This window comes from Podarcis melisellensis (assembly GCF_964234715.1).
Source record: "Podarcis melisellensis genome assembly, chromosome: 6".
Lineage (NCBI taxonomy): Eukaryota > Metazoa > Chordata > Lepidosauria > Squamata > Lacertidae > Podarcis > Podarcis melisellensis.
Window position 1 is genome coordinate 47886995 of NC_138538.1, and position 22119 is coordinate 47909113.

The 22119-nt window shown below is 39.1% G+C and overlaps 1 protein-coding gene across 3 annotated transcripts in view; it reads left to right on the forward strand.

Moving 5' to 3' along the window:
- Positions 1-22119, forward strand: part of AHCYL1 (adenosylhomocysteinase like 1) — a gene marked incomplete at its 3' end in the record, with an annotated part of 49037 nt that overhangs the window by 8278 nt on the left and 18640 nt on the right. For all 3 annotated transcript variants that reach the window (XR_014169412.1, XM_081915400.1, XM_081915401.1), the window contains exons 2-3: positions 20488-20599; positions 21513-21656. Coding sequence is in view for 2 of the 3 variants with exons in the window: in XM_081915400.1 (XP_081771526.1) it covers positions 20488-20599; positions 21513-21656 (256 nt within the window). The remainder of the gene's footprint in view (positions 1-20487; positions 20600-21512; positions 21657-22119) is intronic.

Here is a 22119-nt window from a genome sequence, read left to right on the forward strand (position 1 = left end):
ATGCTTCCTTTGGGCTTCTGATAATCATTTTTGGGGGTTCCAGTTTGTGTAAACTTAAAGATCCTTTCCTGATTTATTCTGAATATTGCTATGGTAACTGCCTCACAGAGTGTGGTTGGACCACAGCAATCTTGTTTATGCATATAGAAACTCTAGTTGTAAATTATTTGTGATCTATTCAGTAACCAAACAGGAACATGACAACAACAAAAATAAACTACTAGGTGTTCTTGGGATCCATTAGCTCAAAATAGTTTTGTCTGATTTGAGAGACCCCCTTACACTGGCAGTATACTCCTCAGGTGGATAATCTATTGTAAGCTTTAAGAATGTCACTTTTTTCCATTCCAGGTGAGAAATGTGTGGCATAAATGACTGATGCAGATGTGTGAGCCGAAGGGCTTGTAAAATATCGTAGTTGTAGTCATAGTAGTAGTATTGTTGCTGTTGTAGGTTAGCAATTTTGCAGTTATTTTCAAGGTTGCTTTCATTGAATGAATTTTTAAGAAGTTATATTTCAATTACCTGATTGAATTTTTGCTGATGCCTCATAAGTTACTGAACTTCTTCTAAAGTCATTGCATATTATTTACCAAAAGTACTCGTTTATGTTTGAATCCATTAGTTCTTGGGGACATAGCAGCCTTCAGGGCTTACCAGCACTGAACTTGCTATCTTTGGCTGCCCTTTGTGCTGTTCCATTGTGAAGTTTCCTCAACCAGAGGCCAAGTAGCTTTAAATGTTTGTTTTAGTGAAACACTGAAAGGTTTGTCTGTAGTCTTGTAGCACAACTTAAAAACCTTTTCCTTAGGATGTACGCAGTTCAGCATGCTACTCAAAACTGTCCCTGATGGTGACAACATGAAAGTGATTTTGAAGGAATGACAGCACAAGGTTGACTTGTGGTCATACAACTTGCTTAAAATCTTAGCCAATCCTTTTTTAAAAAAAGAATCTAGTGAGCAGCTTTTTAGAAAGGATATTTCCTGTTGACATGGTTCAAGTCTTAGAGCTCAGGAACTGCCTTTTCCCTTTCACAGTGAGGTAGTTGAACTATATTAGGTGTTGTGATCAATACTGTGCCCTTGGTAACAGGCTTATTGCTGCTGCAGAATCTGTTCACTTTAGGCTTGTAACGGGGGGGGGGGGGGAATCAACTAGCTTGCCATGGATTGGGTATTCTAATCAAGTTGGAAGCATGGTGGTGTATGCTGAGAATCCAGGTGTGAGGGTGGGACAGGGTGCTCTATTTCCGCGTACAGGTGGATGATCTCGATCTAAATATCTGGTACCATTGCTCTCCTGGCACTAGAGGTGGGAGGGCTGTCATTTATAGATATCAGAACTAGAGCATGGGAGTTTGCTGTTAGAAATGGGCAGAACCAGACTTATTGTTGAATCATTGGGAATTCCTTCTTCATCTTCTTGCAAAATTCTTTATGTAATTTGAACCTGTATTCTGGAAGCTTTCATCTTCAGCCATTCATCCTACACACACAAGAATCCTGGTCAGAATTTTGTGCATTCTTTTCCAGCCCCACAGGGAGAGGATTAATTTGGATCCAGGCAAGCTCTAAATAAGAGGGTATTGCCAATTCTTATTAAAGTTGGATTGAATGACTGTATACATAACAAAGCATGACCTTCCTCTGTCTCGATGAAGCTAATTCTCCTGTGTTCTCATTGCTGCAGCTGTGTGGGCTGAATATTGCATTTTGCAATTAAGCTAAGGCATGATTGAAAATACTTTATAGTCTGTATGAGACCAACCAAAAATGCATTTTAGGGATTGGGTTTTGAAAAATTATTATTATTCATTAGATTTCTTACACTCACTTTACCATGAGGTCCTAGGGCAGGTTAGAATGATTTTTAAAAAGGTTATTAAAATTAGTTAAAACAGATTACAGTTGAGAGATTTAAAGTTGTGCTTGAATCCTGCTTGCTGGTTTCCCACAGGCATGTGGTTGGCCATTGTGAGAACAGGATGCTTATAAAAATTAAGCATATGTTGACTAATTCTGTGCAGATATTTCCTTTCCCGACTATCTGATATGTATAAATATGACTGAATAGTTGCCACATTAGGCAATACATTAAAACCATACCATTTGCCACATTTTGCTGTAAGTTTCCTTGAATTTAAGCTGCCTAAGTATTTGCTGCAGGTTTTCAGTTCTTTTTTTAGGATGGTTATATACTGTAGCAGACAGGGTTGAACCATTTTCTACAATAGCTCTAATGCAAATGTGCAAATCTGAAATGAAAGAATTAATTAATTAATTAACTCTTGCCTGGATGCTGAGAAGCAAGAGCAAAGGGGTATGGTGGAAGGTGACTTTCCTGTACATGTTCCCCTGCCAAACCTCCCCCCAAGTGTTGGGGACCCTACTGAATGGGGTGAGCTCTGGTGCAGAGAGGCTAAGAAGGAAGGGGGAGTCACTGAAAATTGGCTGGAGGTTCGTTCCAGGAATGGAGTTTTGGCCATGAAAGGTGCCTCAGCTCCTTGCATCCCAACTAACTCCCATGTGCCACCCTTAATGCAACAAAGACAGGACAACCACCTCTCATAAACAGTTTGGCACCCTTTTGAAAAGAAGTGCCAAAAATCACCAAAAGGAGGAGGGAAGCGTCTCACAGTGGTGAAAATTTTTGCAAAATCTGCCTCCTCCATTTCAGCTCTCCTCTACTTTCAAACGTTTTGACTCTTCCATTTTTTGATTGAGCACAGCTTGTTGTGTCATCCAAAACCAACAAATGGTGGTTTAGAAGACCACAGAACATCCCTTCTGTCATTTTTATTTGGATTTGTTCATGAGGTCCATAACTTTTAGTATATGCTGAAAGGGGTAAGTTCTTCCAGTGTGCAGGAGTTGTGATCTTTTCAACCATAAAGGATGTTTTGCTTTGTGTTTGGTGCTCACCAAGTTTTTCTTAAACCTTGTTACCTGCTTTACAACCTGTGGCTGGATATATAACCTTCATTAAGATCTTTGCCAAGAAACAACTTTATATTTTCCTCATTTTAAAAGCAATTAGCTGGTTTTTATTTAAGACCTTGGGGTAATTGCTGTCCATGCACCAGTACACTTAATATTAGTATGTTAATTTATAATGTGGCCCAAGGGTTGGATATGCTGGAAATAATGGCAGTCTAGATCCCCTCTTGACTCTTCCAGGTGCTGCCCTTGGGTAATCAATTGGTATGCACCTTTATTGTGTCCAAATGTATTTTGTGTTTGGCGCAAAATGACATGGCTGCCACTGCACCTTTAGAACAATCAAACTACCTTCCTACCCACCCGCCCTGTATCAAACACTGTCTTTATCAGTGTCCCATTCCTAAACTTGTTCCTGTTTGGTATTGCCCCTGCTTTTAAATGATGCTAGGCCAAAAAGAAAGAGCAAAATCATTGGCATGGATGGGAAATCATGACCTCCCCTTTTTTCTTGCAAACTATCAGGTACTGCAAAATGAACTATTATTAATATTAATTTCATTTCTATGCCACTTTATATTGTTAAGGAAAAACCCCTCCAATGTAACTATTGATGTGTAAACTTTACTCTCAAAAGGGAAGGGGGTTATTTGGAACTCTGCTAAGTAAGTAGTCTGAGGAACTGAAATATAATTTCATGTTGAAGCTCTGCAACTGACACATCAAGATAGCTTAAATTCATTTGATGTTTAAGTTGACTAAGCTAGTGGTGCCATGTACCAAGCGTGATGGGGTGAGCTCCCATTGCTCTGTCGCAGCTCCTGCCAACCTAGTAATTCGAAAGCATACCAGCACAAGTAGATAACTAGATACCACTGTGGTGGGAAGGTAAAGGGTGTTTCTATGCTCTCTGGCTTCCATCACGCCAGAAGCAGTTTAGTTATGCTGGCCACATAACCTGGAAAGCTGTCTGTTTGACAAACACTGGCTCCCTGAAGTGATTTGAGCGCCACACTCCATAGTCTAAGTTTGACTGGACTTAACTGTCCAGGCGTACACACACACACACACACACACACCCTGCCCGGGCTCAGGGCGGCTAATACCAAATATGAATTACAATAAAACGTAATAGAAAAACAAACCAACCAACAACAACAAACAAACAGGAACAACAACCAAAAAATGAACTGTCACGGATAGGATAGGAGAATACCACTGTAAATTCATTCAAGGCCTTGAAAACTCCAGTTCTGGATTCTGCAGTATTTCTGTTCCTAAGTGCTTCCCTTTTATAGGTAGCCTTTGGCATTTTTTTTTTAAAAAGTGGGAGTTAATGAGTTGCAGAAACGATTCACCTTTGCCCAGCAGTATTTGTAAGGCTGTAATGTTCAGCTGCTGGACATGGGCAAATCAGCTTCTAAGTAGCCCTGCTAGAATTCTTGGCTGAAACTTATCAGTATTCTACCCTAATAAATTGCTGGTGTATTAACACAGTAACAGCACTGAAAGAATAAATGCAGCAACAGGAATTACTACTCCCATAGCAACTGTGCAACTCCCCCACTAATCATTGCATTATCCTCTAGCGGCTCCCCTAGTAATCACATACAGAGCATGAGTCTTCTTCATGCTGCAGCACTGAAATTGCATTGCTGCCAATACTTTGCTTCCATTTTCAAGGGCCTGGACAAATCAAGGTTATAAGAATAGGGAGCAACAGCCATTCTCTTTGTTGTATTTGGGCCGGACACTGTAATATTTGGGATAGAATTTCTGCATAAGGGAGATCTAAAAGTCTTCCCCCACCCCCTTCCAACCCCTGATACTTTCAAAGAGCTTCTCTGCTAGACATGCAGCTTTTGTGAAGCTCTTGAAGGTAACTTTCCCCATCTTTTCCCCATTGCATGACAAATATCCCCTCTCCCAGCATCATTTTGCTTATAGCCTAATGCAGGCATAAGGCAGAGTAGGCCCGCCAGATGTTTTGGGACTACAACTCCCATCACCCCTAGCTACCAGGGCCAGTGGTCAGGGATGATGGGAGTTGTAGTCCCAAAACATCTGGAGGGGCGAGTTATCCTATGCCTGGCCTAATGTGCTAAGTAGCCAGGAACATGTAATATTTCTTTGTTTTAGAAATTTTGTATCTTGGGAAACTTTATAGGTTCAAAATTGTACAAATATGGTTATATGGTGATATTGGCCTTCTTATAACCATCCGTTTTCTCCATGTTTCTTTCAAAGTAGAATCATGCCTTATCAGAAAATTGTCTTTAAGCCACACAAGGAATTCTTCAGAAGTAGGTGTTTAACTGCTGCCCTAAGGCAAGACTGTTCTGTGTCATCTGTGGACCTCCCTCTGTAAATGTGTGGAGCTGTAGCATCTGTCAGTACTAACTGGGATTTTTGGTGGGTTCTCTTTTGATAATAGGCAATCTAAGGCTGTTTACAGATAGTAACTTCAAAGACTTGATGTTGCTATCGTTGCCCATAGCACAAACACACACATTATTTCTGGTCAAACATGTTTTGCAGGTTTTTAAAGTGCTCCAAGAAATACTTTGAAAGAGCCAAAACTGGCTCTGAGCACCATGATCAGCACTGCCACAATAATAATATTAAAATATTTTTTATAATGGAGTCCCCCAGTTTCCCTCTCCACCTCATTTAAGAACACTTTCCCCCTTTAAAACTTAATTAGGGGTGGATATTTTTAGACCAGAAGCTGCTTCTGATGCCGTCTGGTCAATTTCACAAGTCATTGACTAGTACAGGGGCTCAAGTAAGTGACTGGAATTAGAAACTGAGGGTTGGGGGCAGGCATTCTTTTTCTCCTTCCCCTCCAACTTCCATTATTGCAATTGCTGAACAAGGCTTGGGTTACAGTAATAGTAAAGGGGAGATTTACACCCATTGCTCTACAGAAAAGTATCATAATGCAGTCTAAAATATGTGGCCTAAGCTAACTCCTGTCAGTCATCTCCGATTTGACCCTGGGGGATAATGCCCTGCAGTTCCAGGATGTCAGAGGAGCTTTCATGCTTTTGCATGACTGACACAAGCAGAACTGATGCATTTTTTTCCTCTCTCTTAAATCTGCTTTTTATTAAATATGACAACTTGCTTTCAAAAATAAATGAATTAAAACAAGTACCATCCCAAAGCCTCTAAACTTAGAAATATTACAGGAGCTTACAAGAAAACAGGTCTAGGCTCCTAAGAGGAAATTCTGCTGAGATAATGGTCTTTTCTATGGGGTAACCAATCTTTACTGATGGCAATAGTCATTCAAAGTAGTTTGGGTCTGCAGCCTAAATTGTAGTAGTAAGGGTCACATTAAAAAAAATCTTTCTCTGGTTAGAAAGACTGTGTGAAAAGTACTTATGGTATTTTATTTGTACTTTAAACAAATTATATACTTCTAGATTGTAGTAAAATCTCTATGCAGTTTATAAGAAATAGTAAAATCATCAATTGTTGTTGTTGTTTAGTCGTTAGTCATGTCCGACTCTTCATGACCCCATGAACCAGAGCATGCCAGGCACTTCTGTCTTCCACTGCCTCCAGCAGTTTGGTCAAACTCATTTTAGTAGCTTCGAGAACACTGTGCAACCATCTCGTCCTCTGTCATCCCTTCTCTTTGTACCCTCCATCTTTCCCAACATCAGGGTCTTTTCCAAGGAGTCTTCTCTTCTCATCAATAAAATCATCAATAAAAGCAGATAAATGCAATTAAAAGATTAAAAAATAATTAGAATTAACAGTTCAAAAGATTAAAATGTGTCAGCATCTATTTGTCTGGGTAGACTTACATAAATGAAACTTTCAAGCCAATGGTGCAAAGAGTTCCCTGTGAAGAGGAATTTATTGTTAAAGCATTCTGGAAATTGTAGTTGTGTGAGGAGAAATGTTTAAAATAGCACAATACTTCTTTAAATGTATGATGCACATGGGACATTACATTTTGTACTCTGGGAAGCAGGGTGCAGCATTTATGTTCACGTCAATTTATTTGTCTCACTGACTGCTATAGACATATTTTTTAACTTGGTAGCTTCTGTGCTGCAATTTCTGGGATTGGAAATTCTCACCCTTTCCTCCATTTTTAATAATGTAACTTTAAGGAGAAATCACAGATTTTAGCAGCTGTGGCTTCTCATGTGGTTATGTAAGGCAGTGTGCATGGAACTTTAGATAAGACTCTTTAAAGTTCCATTTCAACTACTCATATATTGCACCCACAAAAAGCTGTCATATACGTGGCAAAACCATCATTTACTTGGGCTCTGTCTTGGGACAATTGCTGGCTCTGTTCTGATAAAATGTAGAAGTCTTGTGTCAGAATGAATATGCTGTTATGAGCAAAAAGAACAGGTCATATTAGGACGTGCTGCGGCATTTAATTTCTGTGGAAGCAAAAGAGCAGTGTGCAAATTTAGTATCCCCTCAGTGCAAGTGAGCTCCTGTTAGAGATCACTCTGGCTCCCACTCTGGGCCCTGGGCAAAGACAGTCGGTGTCTCCCCTTCCGAGTACCTTGGAGGGGATGCTACATGTGACAAAGACTCCAGGCTGGTGGCTTTGCCTGATGTTTCCTGGGGAAAAGGAGAAAGCACTTTGTTGTTTTTGGACTTCAGTCAATCCTGTATGAGGGATGGTAGCGGAGAGTTTATTATCTGGTCTCATTTCCCCCCTGCCTCCAGTCGTAAACTGCTGTCATATCAGGTCTTTTAATTATTTTTAATAGATGTATTCTAAACTGTCGATCTTGACTTTCACTACAGTGAACACTCAATTTAGTAGCTCCCCCACCCTTTAAATTGCCATATACTAATGTAAGGGACAGAGAGGTGATGGCCCGGGTACTTTGCATGTCCATATTGTTTTGACATTTACGTCCAACCTAATGCTCTTCACATACTTCAGAAACAAACATGCTGGTACTTATAGTCTGCTGACATGTAAGATGTGCTTATAAGGGGGAAGGAAACAAATTGGCATAAATTGAAATAATCCCGACTCCTTACCTCTTACTGTCCAGATTCTCCAGAGTGAGTATGTTAAAGCTTGGGATATGCAAATAAACTGTTCAAACCTTCTGTCAAGCAATAGTATTGCTTGTAGAGTTGTATCTTTTGGGACGTTGTGAAGACACTGTTTCCTGTTTGCAGCAGTTAGTAACATGAATGAAATGTTTGTTTGATTTAGGAGCTCTAGAGGTGGAGAGGAGTGCCATTCAGCAAAAATATAGAGGATCTGCACAAGGAGATACCATGCCTGCAAATTTCATTTCTGTCCGGCTTTGCAACCCAATTACTTCTTCACTGTTCACGAGTATTTATTTAGATTCCGACACCAACCTTCAAAACAGTCTTCAGTCACACACTGTTTATTTGCCCAAGTTGCTTTTTCTTTTTATTATGAATGGTGGCTGATCTTACAGGTCCATCCCTACCTTCTTGACTTAAGTCAGCTGGCAACTGGGATTGGCCCTCCCAATTTGGATGAGATTGCAGAACAAGTTAGTTCAATTATAAATTGCTTCCCTCAACAGAGTGTCTGGAAGCAACTTACAAGCATAGAACATAGTGACAAAATTAAAAAAACAAAAACCTTATGCCACAAAAGTTTTTTCCTCTTAAGGATAGACAGTGGCATGTTGAGCAATCTCCATGTCTTTGCCAAATGTGCTAGACAGGAAAGATTGTCACAAAATTGCACTAGCAGTTTTAGAACATCCTGGTGTGTGTCTGTATTGTGGGAACAACAGATCTTAGTGCTCTGTAGGTGGGATTGTACCTCTGCTGGAGGCAATATTTAGTCACCTTGAGTGACCAGACAGTAATCAAACTGCAAGCTTGTTTTGTGAGAATGAAATTCGAGTCATGGCTGTGGGGCATGAATAATCCAAGAAAGTTCAATTGAGGAATGTTGTGTGCTTATCTTCATAAAGCCAGAGGATCTGTCACTCAGCTGTGATGAGTACAGAAGAAAGTGATTGGGGTTACAGGAGCAGCCTACCCATGTCCTTTGTGGGGCACATGTTGTAATGTGTGGTGGGATAACATTATATGGCACCATGTGGAACAGCCTTCCCCAATCTGGTGCCCCCCAGATGTTTCAGACCAGCCTTTCCCAACCTTGGCACCCTATATGTTGTTGTACTACAACTCCCTTCACCACTGGACCTGCTACCTAGGGATGATGGGAGTTGCAGTCTAGCAGCATAAGGGGACTCAATATTGAGAAAGGCTGTTTTACACTAATTCCCATCAGCATGGCCTGTGGTCAGAGACATCTGGAGAACGGGCTGAGGAAGGCTGGTTTAGAGAGTACAGCTGAGGCTACAACCATGGGATGTTAGCTTTAGCTTTTGACATCCTCATGCCTCTTCACTTCTGTTTGGTATCTGCCACTTTGCAGGATCAAGAATCTTGACTACTTCTATTTTGGGTGATATCCCCACTCCATTGTTGAATTTACTCCCACATGGTTCTCCCACCACCCCCTTGGGTGTGTTTCAGGTAAAGCTTAACTTCAGTAAAACCAACTGCTGTTCACAAGGCTGCATTTCACATAAGGTTGCTTAGAAATCAGAATGACAAAATAGCTCCAATTGCAGATTTTTATGGGCTTATATGTTTCTTCAAGATTAGTTTATTCCAGTCTCTAATTCTGAGCAAAGGGACTGGCTGCTCTAGTTTATTTCATAAGAACCATATGTGCTGAACAAATAAGCCACAAAAAGCTACGTGTTCTATTTTTTTCTATAAAAAGCAATTTAATGTGCTTAAATGAGTATAGTAATCTCAGGTATGCGGAGAACAATTTTTGTGCTGAGCAGCAATAATTTGCACCCTACAGAGCTTTTTCTTCAGTTCATGTTTTTAAAGGATCTGGAGGCCTGTGGATGTTTTATTTTATGCCATCGGTTCTTAGCCAAGGATAATCTTAAGAAAAGATCAGGAGTTGGGCCTTAGGTTTGTGCACCCTTTTAAACATTAAAAGAAGTGAATGACCAGATTAGGAGATTTTATTCTGAGGGTTTCATTCTCTTTCATCAAGAACTATTCTACATTCCAAAATGAGAACCTCCCAATTTATTGCTCACTTTCCCCTGAGGTAAGGGAATGCAAGAGCCTGTGCAAGACTGAGGCCTAATTCATTTCATTCCTGGAGGATAACTCATCCAAAGGCTGGGATGGGAATAATGTTGATGCAGGCCTTGAGAAATTCATGTAGAAGTTGCTCTTTTTGTGCAGCAGTGCAGGTCAATAGTAGAAGGATCCAAGCTCTAGAATGTAAATTCTTCCCCATCTTTATCATGGTCATGGGAAACCTGCAGAAGAATTGTTCTTGTAAGTAATATTTTACTCTCAGGTAAATTTATTAAAATAATGAGAAATTTGGGTTGTGATTCCCCAAACCACTTTAACGGAGAATACTTCCAATTAAATGGTTGGTTCTTTAAAAATGCAGGTTTTTCCAGCTGTACAAATCCCCACCCCTAGAAGAAGGCAAATTAACTCAAAGGCACTCTGTTCCTGGCTTACAACCTTTATCGGTGAGGTTTTTGCCATAGAAATCACTAGCTATTATCTACTATCCATTGATGATTTATTATTTTATTTGCCCTAGACTAACAGGTGCAAAAACAGGAGTATTTTAAGGATATATACAAGGATGTGACGAAGTATTTCCTGCCCAAAGATGAAAGTGAAGAAGAGGAGGTTCTGGCCCCCCCAAAAGAAGGGAATTTTAAATTAAGTTTGAGCAGTTTGGTTTAAATATGGAAACTGAGCACATTCTATACATATATATTTGGCGTATGTACCATTGGTGACACTACCTATCATTTAAGGGCTTAATAAAACACATATGCCTAAGATTTTCCAACTGCTTTCCAGCAGTACATTTTTCCAACTCTAGATTTTGTGCCAACTGCACACTAAAAAAACCCTTTGTTAAATTGTGATGTTGGTCCTACCTGAGGTAATAAAACTAAAACCTGTGGATTGCAGCCATAAAACTGCAGCCATAACTTTCTAAAACAGAAGGAAGTGTCCATCTTGGGGAAAGTCTGCCCGTGAGAAAGGATTGTAATTACAGTTGTGTTTCCTTGACTCTATTTGTAACACAAGTGGTTTATAAATGTTGGTCTACCATATTAACACATTACCATGCTGCAATAATGGCAGTAGTGCCAACAATACTAGATTATCACCTCTTTGGGTTGAGTAGCACTTGACATTGCTCCTTAGAATCCATCTTCCTGCCTTACCTTAAAGGAGGAACACAATCTCTTCCTCTTGACATAATGTACTAGGGTAATGGCTGTTCTATTTACTGATGTGTATAGTATGGTACAGCTCTCCTGCAATTGTACCAATTCAGAACGAAGGTGTGGATAACATGATTAAATGTGCTCAATGTTAAAAAAAGCTTTTCAGTGTAGGAAATTAACTCATGAGTTAGGATTTGAGATATGCTATCTTTCCTTGTCTCCGGAGTGTTGTAGCTTAGTTCTTAGGAAGCAAATTGGGCCTTAGGACAAATATGGTAACTGCAGCAAATCCATTGCATCAGTTGGCCAGCTACATATTAATGCTGGAATCTTAATCCACCTACCTGGGAGCAAGCCCAACTGAATTCAGTAGGACTAACTTCTAAGTGAATATGGTTAGGATTGTGCTATAAATAATCATTGATTAGTTCCCCCCCTTTCCCCCACAAAAGCAATTAAAGGCTGTAGGGTAATGAATATTGAGCCGTTCAAATAGTCTGCAATTAAAATTATTGCAACAGAATGTGGTAATTATAACATTTCCCCCTGCAGTAAACACGTATCATTCATTCTTTCTGTAGGAAGAGACTCATGAAGTAGTTAGTTATTAAAGAAGTTAGTCTAAATAGCCCCAGGAGTAGCTTTTTGGAACACCGAGTACCTGAGATCTAGGCCAGTCAGATATTGCATTTTTTTGTGTTGCGGTGGAGACTATAAGGTTTAGCTTTGGTTTTAGTTTTTTTTATATGTGGTTTAACTGATAATGTTGGTGGAATGCACTGTCACTGTCAATCTTGCTTTCAGGATTAAGGCCTTCAAACTTGAAAATTTTTCAAGGTGTTACATACAACAAATGCAAGGTGAATTAATATTAGGGTTGGAGTATGAGAGGCAGGGGGACTAATAATGATCACTAAGAAAAGTGGTTGGGGCCTAAGTGAGCCCAGTGGGAGTTTTGTCCAGCTCTCTTGGTTCTGAATTGTCACCAGACATAGCATGGGTATTTTGGAATTGTTCTTGCAAGTGTTCATGCTAGAAATGAGCTTTAAAAAAATGCAGGTAAAGGGCGGTATATAAATTCAGTCAATCAATCATTCAGTGCAGATCCAATTCCTTATTTGTTTTTTTCTTTTAAAAATAATCTTTATTAGGTTTTCAAGAAAAAGTGAATACATAAGTAGAATAAGTTATCTGTTGAATGCCGATACAATTGCATTGCACTATAGTATTTCCCTCACTCAGCAAACAAACATACACAGAGCTATTATAACAAAAAAAATCAATTAATTAGTTTAATTGAGGCAAAACTAAATCCCACTTCCCCCCAACTAACAGACTTTTTGGTTCCAAGTATCTTAAAAATGTCCCGTTACCCCTCAACAGGTAAGTGTAGCAAAGAAATAGGAATTTACATGCAAACAATAATACATACGAAAAGAGCAGTTTGGGTCAAGATGGCCACACCCTCATATAATGTGAAGAAGGAGAGAAATAGTTTTATAATTAACAAAGGTGATAAAATCATACCACTCTTCCACAAGATAAACATTCTTTGCTTGTCCCTAATGGCTTTACAATCATAATTTTTTTAACACGTTCTTGAGCTTTTCCTATTTCAGTATTCTTTGTTGTCTTCTGCTTCCCCACTCTTTTACCTCTTATTTTTCAGTATTCAGCTGGAATGTGTTTAATCTTTTTCAAACTCCCTGAAGTGAATGGGTACTTAAAGTCCTGCTGCATGGCTTGTAGATGAGAACCTTAATTTTGTAAAAGTTCAGTTGTCAGGTCTATATGTCATAAGCCCATGCAGGCACATCCCAGAGGTCAAACTGGGGTAAGTAGGTCCTGATGCCATCTTATAGACTTGAGAGCCAATAGTCTTCCTAATATTAACAAATGGATTTAACAATTCAGGTTTCACAATAGAAACTCATTTTATATTGATCATGTTAGTAACTCTCAATTGATATTGGGGATAGTATGTTTTAATAGTAATAATGCTTGGTTTGGTATTAGTCTTACAGTTAACCTTTGTTTACAAAGTAAGGGCGATGCTGACTTAAGTATGTATGAGCTTCATGGATTAAAGGTCGAGGGAGAATCTAAACTGTTTCCCCCTACATGGTGTTGAAGTATTGGGATCTAAAATATTTTCTTTGCTGCTAAATACTGTGCCACACCCGGTTAGGAAAGCAAATTCCAGCAGCGAAACACATGTGAGTTCCAATGAAAATATGACATTGTGAAGATTGCTTTTGGCTTTGGGAAAAATTAAATCTCTACCCATGGTGAAAAGGGGCAGTTTTCTGCTTTCCTGGGTGAAGTCAAACTAGCAGGCCTTGAATATAGCAAGCTGTCCAGACCTTCCCCAAAACACGTGCTTGGACGTCTACATTCCACAGCTGTGTGTGCAGGAGACACTCTGTACCAGTCAATATTGGTGTCAGAGAGATTTGAGAGAGGATTTTCCTTTTAATGTCATCTAGAGATCACAGCACATGAACAAAGAAGATGATATTGTGAGGTCAACTGTTGAGGTTGCAGTTGGGTCCTGTCTTTTTCCCAGGGTTGTATTCCAGCTCCGTGTCATACACCATTTTGGTTTCAGGCTAAGTTTGAAATTGATTTAATGCTGGAGTAATTCACTTCATTAGTAAGCTGCTTGCCATGTTTGATAATATTTTTAGACAGGACAGATTTTACTAAGCTGCAGAGTTCAGATGAGCGCCCTTAAAGCCGGTTCAGGGATTACAGTGGTAAATTCAGCAGTTGATTTCATTAGCAAGCAGTTTCCTATATCCAAATTGTCCTTTTTAGAACTTAAAAGCCAGATCCAAATGCAACTTGTTTGTTCCTCTTTGCATTCTGAAGAAATAGTGGTGACAAATGGGAGCACTGGCCAATTTTTAGCAAGTGAATCTTTGCTCTGGATAAACAGGGACTTTTCTTGGGAGTAAATGGGAATCCACTGTTCGTCTGGAGCATTGGGAAAAGGTATGCTTATAGTTTCTATGCTTTCTCAACATACTGGGAATTTGTTTTGACATACAGCATTTGCAAACTTTAAAGTTAGTTTGTTACCAATATGACAAACTGTAACCTGGATTATTGATTATTTTTGCATGATGTCTTTTGGGTTTTGAATTAGAAGTTTGACTTATGGTGGCTGTCCTGAATTTTTTTTAAAAAGTTTCCCTGATTTGTTTTAAAATAAATGTTACATTTAGGGTTTACAGCAAAGACATAGGAAGCTGCCTTGTATTCAGTCAGATCATTGGTCTGTCTCACTCAGTATTGTCTACACTGACTGGCACTTTCAAATGAGGCAGTTTCTGAGGACATACCTGGAGATGCTGGTTATTGAACCTGAGACCAGTATGCAAAGTAGATGCCCTGCCACTGGGGTATGACAGATGTCTGACATTCTAACCACCTGTTAGGACTTGCACATATACTAGGGTTGCCATATTTCAAAAAGTAAACTTCCTGACACCCACAAAGTTGTTGAACTTTTTGGGGGAAGCCTCTCCCCCAAATAGTGATTTTAAGCTTTTGGAGCTATTTCCGCTGCTTTCCCCACCACGTTGCCATACATCTGGATTTTTCCGGACATTTTGCCAATTCAGCAAAATTCCCCCAACGCCATTTTTACACCCAAAAATCAGGACATGTCAGGAATTTTCCTAACATATGGCAAGCCTAACATATACCAAATGCCTCTTGCTGGATCTTCATATTAACAATAACATTGTTACCTCTGCCACCCACCTTGGTTTGTTGCCCTTTCCTTGTGCATTTCTCAGTTTCCAAAATTTCTGTTCTGCTTTTAAGGAAACCCCCTTTGATGTATTGCCACATATATAAACACATTCTAAACCTAGATTAACATCTTGATTTGTAGCAAATAGAGGAGTCTGGATTTTCAACTTCAGGTCTTCTACTGACCACCAAAAATCAGCAAGCCTGCATCACACATTGTGTTGGTCATCCAGTCACTTGAAGATAGCTTTCACTCACTTCTAGGTCAGCTGTACTACCAATAGTACAGAACATAATCAGCGGTAGATCCCTTCATACACTTCTTTGTTGCTTTATAGGATAGCAATAGTTATTCTGCCTTACAGGATTGGGACAATTATGGTGCACATAGGTTTATTATGAACTTTCATATTTAAGCTACAGTTTCTCAAACTGCTTATAGTAGTATAGCCAGTCTTCCTGCCATTGTATCTTGACACCAGCTTCATGAAGCAGACTGCCCAAAGGTCACTAGTAAGTTTTGTGGCTAAGCAAGGAATTGAATCTAGGTCTTGCTGTAACTGCAGACTGCTACACCACACTGAGTTACTGGCTAATGATCAAGTTTCCTTATAGATATGCTGATTAAAAGGCCTTTGCTTGGATGCCACAGAACAAAAGCACTTGAGGTATAGCTGAGAAGAGGTGGTATACACACAGAGACACAGACACACAAACACAAACAAGCATGCATGCATGCATGCATATAGCAGACATCCTATCACCTATGCTGAGAATGGATGTAGTTGCCCTGCCAGTTGAGGGCACTCATTTTCTGACATAGTTCTGTAGCCCCCTTTTTCTTAGGAGGAGAGGGTATTTTCCTCACATGCACAGCTATCGTTTGTCTGATTAGGTGGTTGCAGAAGGGAGGCTTTGTGGCTCTTGGGGCAGGCAAAAGAGCCTTTGGCATCAGTTCACAGTTCCTTCTTAATTGCTCAAAGCTTTGTGGTCTGTGTTACATAGAGTTCACAGGACCAAAGTGCAGCTTTACCTAGCCTGTAAAATCTTGTTGAAATCTCATTTGCATATTTATGTATTTAGCAAACTTTATATACCACTTGATAATAAATAAAACTTCTAAGCGGTTTGAAAAATAAAGCAGACATTAAAGTTATCTACAAAATAAATCTGTATCTCTGACAACTTGTGTGTACTTATTTTATACTCACTGTAGTCCTTGATTCTTTCAGCAGCTAAATTTTTAAGGACTTCTTGGTGGCCCCAAGTGGTTATTTGAGCTCTCAGACCTAATGCAGACGTCTGCTCCCCCCTCCACTCTCTGCCTCTGGTGCAGTGGTGAAGAGGAAACCAGAAACAGCAGCTTTCATTTTAAACTAACTACACATTTGTTCTGTCCATTTTGATTAAATAGTTTGAAGAATAGCAGTCTTGGGAGGAAAATCCATCTTCTGATACCACAACAATTGAAATGAAGTGAAGTTTGTGTTTGTGCTTAAATCGTGAGTGATTTCATGGTGGTTGAGATGCCCAAGTTGTTTTTTAGGTTGTCAAAGATGCTTCATAGTTTTGTGCTAGTATAGCAGCTGAAATTCCACTCTAGTTGGTCATGGCAGTAGTGGAATAATGTAAAGATATTACGTAGATGCTCTTCTGAATAAAAAGGAAGCTGTAACAATTAAAGCCCTTGTGAACCTATTCTTTACTTTGGGCCACTCTCCGCTTTCTCAGAGGAGAACTGGTTTTTCTATAGAGTACAGTTGTATTCCTGTGCTTTTCTGACTGAAGGACATTGTATTAATTTACCAATATATCCCTTTTGGTCTAAAGATCTTCACAATTGTGGCTGCTCAACATTTACAGTTGCTGACTTCTACTGAAGCCTTGAATACTGCCATATAACATGCAATTAATGGGACTTGACAATGCAGTACTTAAAATGTCAGAGGCCAATGAAGCTTTGCTTTCACAAGAACAAATTCTTTTGCTCCCTGTGGTGGTACCCTTATGGTGATAGCAATGGTAGATGATGTGATGTGAGGGAAGCCTAATTTAGACAGATAATTTTGAATGCTCTTTCATCCATTTTGGTATCTACTTATTGTGCTTTTTCCATTTTTGAATGTCACAGCACTTCATTAATCCTATTCGTCATGCTTTTGTTCTTAGGGAAGCATGGCTCCTACACATCAGCTGTGGCAAAGAACGTGCACCTTTATTGGGCTAGTGAAAACAGCTCAGGGGGCCTGCCAGTCAGGGGAGGGGGACAAACATGGTAGATTGAATTCAATCAAGCCAATGTAAACAGATTATTTTAAATCACAAAAGAAAATAGACTTTCTTTATTTTGTCCTATTGTATAAATCAAACTAACTAGTTTCTGTAGCATACTCCTTATAAACCTAGAAGAATAATCCAAAACAGTTGGGTGTTAAGCACACATGCTTTGTGAACTACAGGATCATCTCCTTAGGGGCAAATTTGGGCAATTGTTAAATAAACACAATTGTACGTATGCATAGACCTAAGAAAGAAAACTTTTAAGAGGCTGGGGTTAGTAATTACTGAGCAGATTAGTATTTCTCTGTGAGGTGAAAAGTAAGAGAATTGTCCAGCAAAACTTAATTCTCATTTAATTTTATGGAAGAGTAAATCATTGAATTAATACTCTTCCTTTTTTAAATTAATGGGACTTAAAACTTGGTTCTCCTGTTTAGTTGACATTCTTCAATGCTCACACTCTACCACAGTTAATACATACACTACTGCATCAGTACTGTATACTTCTTGATCAGAGGCCGCTCCCCTTCTTAAGTGGAAAGCAATCTTTAATTCTTTCTGTTGTAGTAATTAATGGATTCTATTTTAAAAGGTTATGTGAACTTTTGTTTGTATTATAATCAGATTTCATTTTCAGAGACACTAGATTTGAGTTTTATACATTCTGAAGACATGTGGAGCATTGTCCTCTACTGGATTTAGCTTTCATTCTTCGTTGCACTAATTCTTTCAACAGTTGAAAGGGCCGAAACATTAAACTTTGTTCAAGCTGGAATACTTCACCCTTCGGGTTTCTCATCCAGGATTTGATTTGCTGAGTATCATTCATTGATAAGATCTGAATGCAGTGCAGAGTCTCTGGTAACTCACCAGCTAAGTATGATAAATTGGTGTTTAGCATGGGAAATACTTTTGAACCTAGTTTTTATTGGTTGGTCTTATCAGTGAAAGTTACAAAGCTCTATGCTAGGCATTTATTAAATAAGGATTAGACAGAAAAAAAGCAAACAGGTTTATGAAGACGGGAGTTCAGCACAATGAATTGCTTACTAAATCTCACTCATAAACATACTTCCTGACATGGTGAACAATGTGCTGTTCCTCTAGGACTTAAAATAGCATTTGACACAGTCTGTAGGGATTGGTTTGTTCAAAGTTCACTTGTTTTTGTTCCTAGACCTGGATGAAATCAGAGGGCAAGGTTAAAGTAGGCTATTGGTAGCACTCTTTTCAGCAAAGGGGGATTAACTTTTTACTAACTTACTAACCTATTTTTTACTATTAGGTTTTAGTTAATGACCTCCCTTTTTGTTTTTGAATTGTCACTAGTTATTTTGCTGCTTGACATTAGTGAATTGTTTCAGATACGACACTAAGCCATGATGGGAATCCATTAATTTTTGCCAAAGACATTGTTAAAGCCTGCCTGCATTTGAATATAAGAGAGAAAAATGGGGGGGGGGGCTGCCATAAATTTTATCATTGAAATAATTTTTGTGCATTATGAAGTTCAGAGCTTAGAAAAGAACCCTTCAGGCCATAATGGTTGAAAGATAAGAGGCAAGCCTTTTCCATTATATCCAAGACTTCTGTTTTTCCAGTTCTGGTTCTTGGCAATTCCATTGCTATCATGCTGTTCTTAAGGCCACACAAGCAGCACATGGGGCTGGTTTGTTGAAATAATCAAATCACATGGTGAGAACTGTTATGATCCCTGAACTATGTGCTTTGTAGAATTCAGGGCAGGTTCTATATTTTGAATCAGTTGGGGTTTTCAGGTTCTGTTCTAGTTTGATGTAACTTGCTTTATGAATTAACTAAACTATAAATGTATAAAACAAGCCTTTTTAATAGAATTGCTAGATGACTTTTTTAAAAATTTGTATCTTGGTGAGTGGCAGGGGCTATCTCAAAAACAATACAGGGAAGTTTTGCAGCAAATATTTGAATTGCCAGTAGTGTGTGGAGTCCAAGATAATGTCACTCCACTTTGTTTCCTTCTCTCAGCCTCTCTGATTCTGTTTTCTCTTATTGTTGAGCCACTTACTCTTGGGAGGAGGTGTTCCCTGGTACAAATTCTTTGTTTTCTTGAGTCTTAGAAGTACAGTGGTACCTCGGGTTACAGATGCTTCAGGTTACAGACTCCGTTAACCTAGAAGTAGTACCTCGAGTTAAGAACTTTACTTCAGGATGAGAACAGAAATCGCGCGGCAGCAGCGGGAGGCCCCATTAGCTAAAGTGGTGCTTCAGGTTAAGAACAGTTTCAGGTTAAGTACGGACTTCCGGAACAAATTAAGTACAGGTACCACTGTACTTGGAAGTTTGACCCACTTGTTCTAGAATTTTCATAATAGTAAGCAAATTGCAGCAGTAATTCTTTCTTTGCATTCAAATTCACTTTTTCAATAGTTTTTCCACAGTGCCGTTTTAATATTACATGTTTCTCCTCAGCCTAATGCTACAGATTTTTCTCTTGCTCCCAACCAAGGTGCTGCATGTGTTTAGTGTATCGTAGTTGCAGGTGGTACAATCCAAACAGTTCTTTTCTCACAGAAAAGCCAAAGTATTGTAAGAGAACAGGAACCAGGTTTTTCCAAGACGTGTCTTGTGCTGTCAGTTGTGAGCTGCAGTTCCTGACTGTATGCCATTGTCAAGATGTTCTAAGCCCACAGCTCTTTCCTGGTTTATCTAAATTAATCTAGGGATCTTAATGTGGAATAGCTAGTATATTTGGTTTCTTATGATCACATTGGTTTTCATTACACACTTCGAATACATGATTGATTGATTGATTGATTGATTGATTGATTGACTTGAATAGCAGTATTATTGTTGGCATATGACTTGGCTGTAGTTTAATGATCTAAATGTTTTAACTGTTCTTAAACCCCTGTATCTTTGGGTTACTGAAGTGGGGGGGGGAGAGGATAAAGCTGGTATTTATCAAGAAAGTACTGTAGCATGAAGTTTGTTGTATCTAATGTAACCTTCTAATAGTGCAAGTATATGGGGGCGGGGGAGGGAAATTCACTTTTTGCGCAGAGAAACCGGAATAAAAGAGCAAGCCTTTCTCCTAACGGGTTTGAATTTTAGCAAGCAACATTCTTCCCTGGATTGCTTAGTTGTTTGTCTTTGTGGAATGTGTGGAGAAGTGATCCTGCTGAATAAAATAAATAAAATAAAGTGGTATAACTACATATGTCTTCTTGCTCCTTTGCATTTAGCAAATCCAGTTTGCGGATGATATGCAAGAGTTCAGCAAATTTCCAACCAAGACTGGTCGCAGGTCTCTTTCTCGGTCCATTTCACAGTCTTCCACTGACAGCTACAGCTCTGGTAGGTGTTTTCCTTTTCCAGACCTTTTATTTCCTGTTTAGCTGATATTTCGAGCAATAACCCTGACCCCAGACTTAAAGGCAATTGCTAACTTTCTTTCTGACAACCTCATTCAAGATTTTCAAAAGTATTGCAAAATACTGGAATGCATGACAGTTGGCAGTGCTAGCCTTATAGTTAGGGATGCATCTCTTAGGAAAAACACCACTCTCTCTCAAAACTTTGGCACATTCAGCTATGAGCCATAGTGGCTGCCATCTTTTGTACCCTTTCATGGTCTCTTGGAAAGCAAAGCCCCTTTGTATACCTCTGGTTTTAGTGATTACAAGTCATCACCTTTTCCTGTTCAGTTGCACGTAAAGCTTGAAAGAGTCCTGTAGTATCCCTTGTAGCATCCCTTGTGCATGTATACAACACTAACCTTTTAGTTCTGTCGTGTTCTATGGTAGTTGACATGGATTTAAGAAATTTAATTCCAATTATTTCAGTAGCTCTACTTCAAATATGACTTCAATAAATATCACCCCATGTATTTATGCACTGCTCTACCTTTACTGTAAAGCATCCTTGTAAGGTGTTTTAAGGACTTGGTATGTTAGAAAGGAAGCCTATTTTTAAATAAATAATAAATAAAAATCTGCCTGCCAATAATCTTCGAAGAATGTTGATATCCTGCAGTATTTGAAGCACACACGGTGCCACCTTATGCTAGTGTGTATAAGCCAAGAAGTGAAAAATTTGCAACAGGAAACCAGATTGACCAGGACACTTCCACTGTTTTAAGATGAATGATCAGAATGAAGTTAAAATAGCACAGATGGTAAAATGTCAGCTCTTGGTAAGAAATACGAATTGTCTTAGTTTCTTTCGTGTATATTCCTTTCTTACCAAACACTTCTGTTTTGTTCTCTAGCGGCATCCTACACAGATAGCTCTGATGATGAAGTTTCCCCAAGAGAAAAACAGCAAACTAATTCGAAGGGCAGTAGCAATTTCTGCGTTAAGAATATCAAGCAGGCAGAGTTTGGCCGCCGAGAGATAGAGATTGCTGAGCAAGGTAAAGAGTGAGCTGCTGAAGCTTCCTTCTCCTTTGGGTACCACAAATTATATCCTGTTCGTCAGCAAACCCCCTTGGTAGTCGATTAGCTGTGTCAAAATGTCAGCAAGCAATGCAAACTTAAAACAAAAACAAAACCTCTCAGGATTGTTTCAACAGGTGTTGCTAATGATGCCAGTTGCAACTGTCTATGTACTCAGTCTTGTGAATAACAGCTGATGAACAGTCCTTTTTTACCACTTCTGTGTTAGGGACAAATTAAAAGGCCTTTATATTCCTTATATTCCTTTCCATTTAGGTTGCAGCCTTGACAACTTCCAGCCTTTTCTGACTGCAGTGTTAGGTTGTCAGCATCCTTCACTGACATCCAATCTGACATTCAAGACAGTTGCCATTACTGATCTTTGCGTTTCTAGACCTTCTCACATATATAAATGTCTTTGAGCTGACTTACTATGGGAAC